This window comes from Morus notabilis, unplaced genomic scaffold, assembly GCF_000414095.1.
Source record: "Morus notabilis unplaced genomic scaffold, ASM41409v2 Scaffold789, whole genome shotgun sequence".
NCBI lineage: Eukaryota > Viridiplantae > Streptophyta > Magnoliopsida > Rosales > Moraceae > Morus > Morus notabilis.
This window is the reverse complement of record NW_010364361.1, coordinates 953,018-960,331: the sequence shown is the minus strand read 5'-3', so window position 1 is coordinate 960,331 and position 7,314 is coordinate 953,018. Positions and strand designations below refer to the sequence as shown.

Below are 7,314 nucleotides of genomic sequence, written 5' to 3'. Positions count from 1 at the left end.
CAAATATATGAAATTTAAATAAAGAAAGCATCATGATTGATTGTAATCTCTATCTTTTAGGAAACTATCCTAAAAGATTAGGGAAATAACCCAAATTCAAATAGGAAAAGTTTATGGGAGGTGATTAAAGCTATAAATAAGAGATTATGAGTCAGAAAATTCATAAGTCTTATTCTGAGCATTAGTGCCTGTAATTTTTCAAAAGATAGTGAAATTTCTCACCTCCACGCAATAGATGTAACTCTCGAATTGAGAGTGAACCACTATAAATTATGTGTATTCTTGTTTAAATTTCACTTTAATTGTGTTTTAGATAATTTAATGCACGACAAACCATTTAAAAATTATTATTATTATGTTGACAAATTTTCACCTTCAACCTATGTAACTTATTTGAAATGAATTTAGAACCGTAGTATCATGCATTGTTATATTGAAAAATTACTACTGTATGCCTTTCTACCGATTTTTTTTTTTTTTTTTTTTGAAAAGTTTACTAATAAATTCAATTGTTGTTTCTTCACAAGGCTATGCCTATAATAAAAATATTAAAAAAAAAAAAAAAAAGGCATCGAGATGATCCTGACCCAACGCTAATGAGATTGTGACCAAAGGAGGGTTTACGCGGACTCGCTGGTGTGTGCCTTGTGGGATCTACAGTTATATACTATTAAAAAGGAAAAAGAAAAAAAAAATGTTATTCATGAATCGAGATATCGCACACGGCTGAGGTCAAAACCCGGACTCCACCCGAGTCGGAACGAATAAGGTCTCATTTATTTCACCGATTCGAGTTTAAAATTTGAGTTTTGCTACAGTAAAAAGATCTCAGAAACAGTCACACTTAATTTTTTTTACTACAGTAAAAAGCTCTAAGATAAAGTTACATTTTAACTCAAATTAAAAACTCGAATTAACGAACTAAAACGGACCTTAGTCTATTAAAATACATCTTTTTTAATCTTGTGGACCTCAGAAAACATGCCCACAATAAGGTTGGAATAATTGAATTTAAACAGTGGAAATAATCATAACTACTCCCCTAAAAATAAAAATCACAACCACGTACAACTGAAAGAAAGCGTGTGTATCATGCAAAACATGAGATGCCCATTAATTTGAATGTTTCCCTACCACAAATAAGCAATTCATTTGTCTAATGTCCCTATAATCTTTGGACTTGTGCGAAAAATGAAAATCACGACCTACTTTATTAGAAGTTCTCAAAAATCGTCGAATAACACAATTTCCTCATGTAGAAGTCCAAAGACCAAAGATTTTTCTGTTCTTTTCACTCGTGTTCACATTGTCTAACCTATCAAGAAGGTAGTCTTTGAGGAAGACTGGTGTCTATTTTCATCCATTTATTATTCATAGATGTGAACTTAAAGTTTTAGTCCTGAGCCGCCAACTATTTTCAATTTTGATCCATTGATTAATGTGCATCCCAACAAAAAGGCCAGTGTCAATGTCATATAGAGCCAAAGTTATATATAAACAGTGTCAATTTCAAAAGTTATCCCTTGGATGAAAATCAAATGTAAAGACGAAAATTGTGGTTCTTAAATAGTACACAACGAGACCATTTCAGCACAAAAATAAACAAATATATATAATTATTTGCCGGTATGAATAGTAATTGTCCACCTCAATCCAAATTATTATCCAAGTCAATTAAAGTCACTGTTCATGTCAAAATTTTACTTTGTAAATAGTGACCGTAAGTAATAAGTATTGTGTAAATAGTAAATCTTGAATACTATCGAAATTTTTTCTATAAATATAACTCTAATACTTCATTTTGTACACCTTCATGAAATTAATTAAATTCTCTCTAATTTCTCGCTCTAAAGTTTTCTTCTTAATTTTACATTTTCTTAATTTTCATAACATTTGCAACACAGAAATGAGAGTTGTGACGTTTCCTTCATTTTATTTTATATAAAAACAACGTTGAAGATGGACAACAATGTAAAAAGTCCTAATATATATATATATATATACACTCCAGGACCTCATGACTCTAAAATAAGACAGGAAAATAAATTAATAAATAATAAAATAAATAAATAAGAGATGCAAATTGCCTATCCAGATAAAACCGACAATGGTGAACTTTGCGAATAGAAGCTTAATAGAAACCACTAGAATATGATACAAGTTAGTGGTTGATACGATTAACAACGCTGATAGTAAATAAACATTCTGCCGTTCTCGTAACATTAACCATAAACGTATTTACGAAAATAAAATAAATTGAACAAAGTTTTGAATGGTATAGCGAAAAAGCGAATCAAAAAGAAGGTGAATATCACCGTTATTTTCCTGCCGCAGAAGATCTTGTAAGACATCAACTTCTATGAATACAATTACATGATATCTCTCTCTTTTTACCAATCTCTCGCTTCTTTCTCTTTTCTGTTCCTCTTTTAGCCAGGAATATCCATTCTATGGCTGTTTCCTAGCGCTCAAACAAAAGGGAAAAAGAATAACAATTTAATCTTCGTGACCGCAGATGAGGCAAATTTTTTTTTTCTCACTTTACAATGAAGAGGCTCTGATGGCCTCTGTAAGAACACTACCAAAAATCAGTCTAGATCACAACCTTCTTCCTCCGATATTTGCAAATCTTCGGGCGATACCGAAGATAACTGCTTTAGTCAATAGTCCCCGGTCAAGACTGCAGGCAAGTAGAACGGCCCCACCAACAACAAGAAGTTTAGGTATGTTCTTTCCTTCTTGTTTTCCGGATGAGTTCGGTCTTTCGATCCCTGTTGATTCCTCAGAATCGTCTTCCAAAGACCTCAGGTAGTCTGCACTCACTTTTGTATTGATCTGAGCCATGAAAGCACAACGTGAGAGTGAAGCTCCGGAGGCTCTCTCTTTCTGGTACTTGCGTAGGCCGGGGTCAATCTTCTTAACAGCTCCCCACATACCCTGTTTAACTCCAAGTTTTGCAATTTCCCAAGGTATTCCCATATCCTCATGGTGAAACAGTAAAACCTCACAGGCAGTCAGCTGGCCGTCCCCTCTCCTTGATTCAACTGGTTCATATAAAGTAAAAGAAACTTTATCAATCATTCTGTTGTTCCAAAACCTTAAATTACTAAATTATCACAGGAAAAAAAAATGAAAATTTTTGAGACCGAAGACCACACCAACAGAAGGTCCTTCACTTGGAAAAAGCCAAACCCCAGGTTTCTAAAGGTAGAGATGACAAAACAAATGGGCTAAATTTCAATATTAGAATGAAATTGAGTGAATAATAAGATCGTTACCTGCGCGAATGCACCAACTTGAATAGTATAAATCAACACGCCTAGGTTTGTTGCGTCTAGGAACAGAATTGTAGGGTACTCCCTGGGACAGTTCAAAATATATAAACACGTTAATTCCTGAGCTGGTAACACTTCATAAATGTATTGCTAATCCTAGGGACTGATACTTGTGCTCTGGACTGGAAAATAACTTTTCCATTTCCCAGTTGGGACTCATTTACCAAAACACCAGCATCAGTGTAAAAGTTTCGGCTACATATGAGAAAGTTCCCATACCCATAGACAAAACAAGAAGAAATCCAAAACGCAAGTAAGATGATAAATAGAGCATAAACTATCTTTTTCCTTCTAATACCTTAGTCACACAGTAGTATGAACGTCCCGATTCCCAAATACGGCGGCCTATCAAGTATTCTCTGTCGCTACAGAAGAAGGGGAACTGTCCCAGAAAAGAAAACATTGCAAAGATATTAGCCAAAGGCATAATTCTTGCATCACTCCAACAAGCAAAAAAAAGTTCTTACCTTTCGCACCCATTGCACTACTATGGCTCCCGTGGTCGGGCACTCCTCTAAAGTAGAAGCATGTATAAGCATGTCATCCCACTTCATCCGAAATTCATCATCCCAAAAGAAATCTCTCACCAACTCAGGTGTAGCATCCTCAAACACTGTTCTGCTACGGTATTGTGGAGGTCCAGTCTATCAAAGACACCAGAACACCATCCAGTCAATCACATTAACGAATTGCACAAAGAATTATGCATCTCACCCAATAAATTACACTATTGTCTATACTCCCATAAATTTATTCTAGAACCAAAAATTGTCAAACTATATACTTCTAGGATTAAGAGAATGGAGGCTCTAAAGCTACCTCAGGATCTCGACGCCAAGCTTGGTAGCCCATAGTTGGGGTAGAACGATCCATCATCTGAATCCAAGAAGGACCTCCATCTTTCTCCTCAACAAGCCGACAAAGGTGCTCCAAATCTTCTCCCGTTACAAGTGAGGAACTTTCTCTGTCAAGCTGTGAGGAACTGCCAAAAGCAAAAAAGAAATACAAACAAGAACTCATTAGAACTCAACCAAATTGTAAAGTGGGTTTTCAAACTACTTCCCTTGCTTCTATCCTTACACAATCTTAACTAAACAAATATAACCGATAGCAAAATCCGAGCTAATTTTATCAAATAAGTCAGGAAAAAAATCAAACTAACCAAAATAAAACATAAACTCCACAGATTCAGCTAAATTGGAAAGTGGGGCTTTTAAATCACACCCCCAGATTCTACTCCAACATAATCTGAGGTCTTAATCAGAAAACATAACAATTTGAGATTAAATAGAAGAGTTATCGAATAAGTTGGAATTTGTCAACGAACCTGCTATCAGAAGAATTAACCGGAGCTGGCAAGGAAAGAACTTTCTCTTGAACCCCATAATCAGAAATCCAGGGAATGCAACTCGGCAACTGAAATTTCAAAGAATTCAAGCCCGGAAGAGAACCGAAACACATGGACGATGTTAGCAAAGAGGAAGACGACGATGAAGAAGAAGTTTCTTGTTTGGACACGGAATAATCCGCGATGTCTCTACCGACCAAATTGGCCCATTTGGGTTTCCATGCCCAGCCAACAAGAACCCCAACGAAAACCGCAATCCACAGAGGCGCTATGAAGAAGACGAGCTCGCCCAAAACCTCCACTATCGTCGGTCTCCGAAAAATCTCCAAAAGAACCGAAACCACGGCCATTTATTTCTCTGACGAAAAATTCCCCCAAAAAAAACAAAATAAGCAAAACAAAACGAAGAAAAGGAAGAAGAAAAAAACCCTCGATTGAATCGGAAAATGGTGTGTTCGTTTAAGCACAGCGATTATTCGAGGGTTTCAAAGAGAGAGAAGAAGAAGAAGAAGAAGAAAACCCTATCTCCAAAGAGATAAGTCCCAACAAATAAAATTTCCCGAAAATATAAACCAAATAAAATAATATAAAATAATAAAATTGGTGAAGATGAACGAGTGAATAATGAATGACGAGATTTAGATATGGGTTGCGCAGAGAAAAAACACAGAGGAGAGAGAAAGAGAAACAGACAGAAGTGTGGATAAGATTTCTGAGATTAGCGGTAGAGAAACGCATAGAGGAGATTACCGTAGGCCCAACGATTTGCTGTTTGTGGTTTTCCTCGGAACCAAACAGGCCTCTACAGATGGCGTAAAAAATCACGGTAGAGAGTAAAAATCACGGCAGAGAAAAGGGCTATTGGAATTGGAATCCACAAAATTGAATTTAGAGAGAGAGAGTGAGTTCTGTTGACATTTATGCGTTATGGGATGGTCAGTACTTGTGGTGTCGACAGGACTTTATTATATAGAGATGTTGTTCGCCGCGTTCTCGTTTCCCACGTTGGATTTTGTATTCTTTATTCTGTTTTACTGCTTTACCTTTTTTCTTTTTAATCTTTTTTTAGTTTGTACTATAAGACTTGGGTATTAAAAGAAAAAAAAATAGATTTTCTTACATACGTTAGAATTTAGATCAAGTATTTTAACTATTAAATTTATATTTTTAAAATTTTTATGTAAATTTATATAAATTTAATGAATAAAAAACTTAACGTATCATAATATGTCCCCATAAAATTACTTTTACGGTATAAATAGTTTTTTTTATCTATTAATTAGTATTTTTTAACAGTTATATTAAATTTTTAATGTTTAATCTATAAATAATGTGAACATTTAAAATATTTATAAATTTAACGGTTAAAAAATTAATTTAAAAATTAAAAAAAACGTTAATATTTTATAATTTAAAACAAATACTATTTTTTTTTTCATTTTAATATCTGCTATAAAAAAAGCTAAAACCTAATCTTATCCGGTAGTAACAAAATGTCCGTGAATTTCTATTTGTGATCAGTATTTTGGATTATATCTCAAAATCAGGATTCGACGGTTTAGAGATTTTCTAGTTAGAAATATTTTTTTTCCTTGCATTCCCGTCATAATTCCTTCTTATTTATAAATTTGTCCTAGCCAATTACCTTTTACTTGTGTCTATTTTTATTTATTGTTTTTGGAATTGCACTTTATCTTCTGTTGTAGTTAAACGTCTATATATAATTATGAATTCGTATCAACTTCAAATTATTATAACAATTCATTAAATTAAAATATATACATGTGAATATTTGGGTTGTTAAAGTTATTTTTATGCCTTAGTTGTTCATATTTTAATTAGAAAATTATGGTTCTGCCCCGTTTTGAGGTGTTTTATTAATTTACAATAAACCACTGCCTTTATTGAGTGATAAATTTTGTATTGTGAATTGTTTTTCTTAGGCTTTTTTTTTTCAATAACTGCAAAACCACGTATGACGTTTGGTTCATGGATTCAGAACTATACTCATTTTGCATGTATTTTTTGTGAGAAAAAATACTGTAGTGAGCCACGAACCATGATTCAAATCATAACACGAATCTCCCTTCCAAACGCTTAAGCAAAACATGGAAAATAAAAAAGAAAACATCTTTGTTTATTAGTATAAGAAAGAAAAAAATAAGCATGTTGTAGGAGAAATAAGAATTACCAAAGAATATTTACGATAACACATAATTCTGAACCATCCTAGCATGCTAGAGTCATATCAAATTGAAATAAATTATAACAAATTTAACACAATTTAGTAAAATTTAATAATTAAGAATGATTTTTGCCCCTAATATATTTTTTGTCACCCTAATTTTTACATCTATTATGGTTGTTGAATTTTCATTGAATTTGTGAGATAATATACTTGAACACGTTTTTACTAAGTCTCTCAACATATAATGTAAACAAGAAAAATGTAAAGCCTTGTAATAATAAATAATAATAAAAAAAGTGAGAATTCAAATCCATGCCCGGTTCTATCTTACATTGTCTTTGGTATGAGGATTTATGTCATGATTCAAATCATGATTCATAGTTCACTACATTATTTTTTCTTATAAAAAATACACGTAAACCGAAAATGATTCTGAATCCGTG

The 7,314-nt window shown here is 33.3% G+C and overlaps 1 protein-coding gene across 1 annotated transcript; it reads right to left on the bottom strand.

The window, feature by feature from the left end:
• Positions 1–2,278: 2,278 nt before the first annotated feature.
• LOC21406865 lies at positions 2,279–5,609 on the bottom strand. Its single transcript, XM_010106613.2, has 7 exons — positions 5,434–5,609; positions 4,663–5,041; positions 4,155–4,317; positions 3,803–3,979; positions 3,634–3,717; positions 3,279–3,360; positions 2,279–3,044 (listed from the first exon to the last, which is right to left on the bottom strand). The coding sequence occupies exons 2-7, from the start codon at positions 5,031–5,033 to the stop codon at positions 2,599–2,601; spliced, it is 1,323 nt and encodes a 440-aa protein (XP_010104915.1). The 5' UTR covers positions 5,034–5,041; positions 5,434–5,609; the 3' UTR covers positions 2,279–2,598.
• Positions 5,610–7,314: the final 1,705 nt, after the last annotated feature.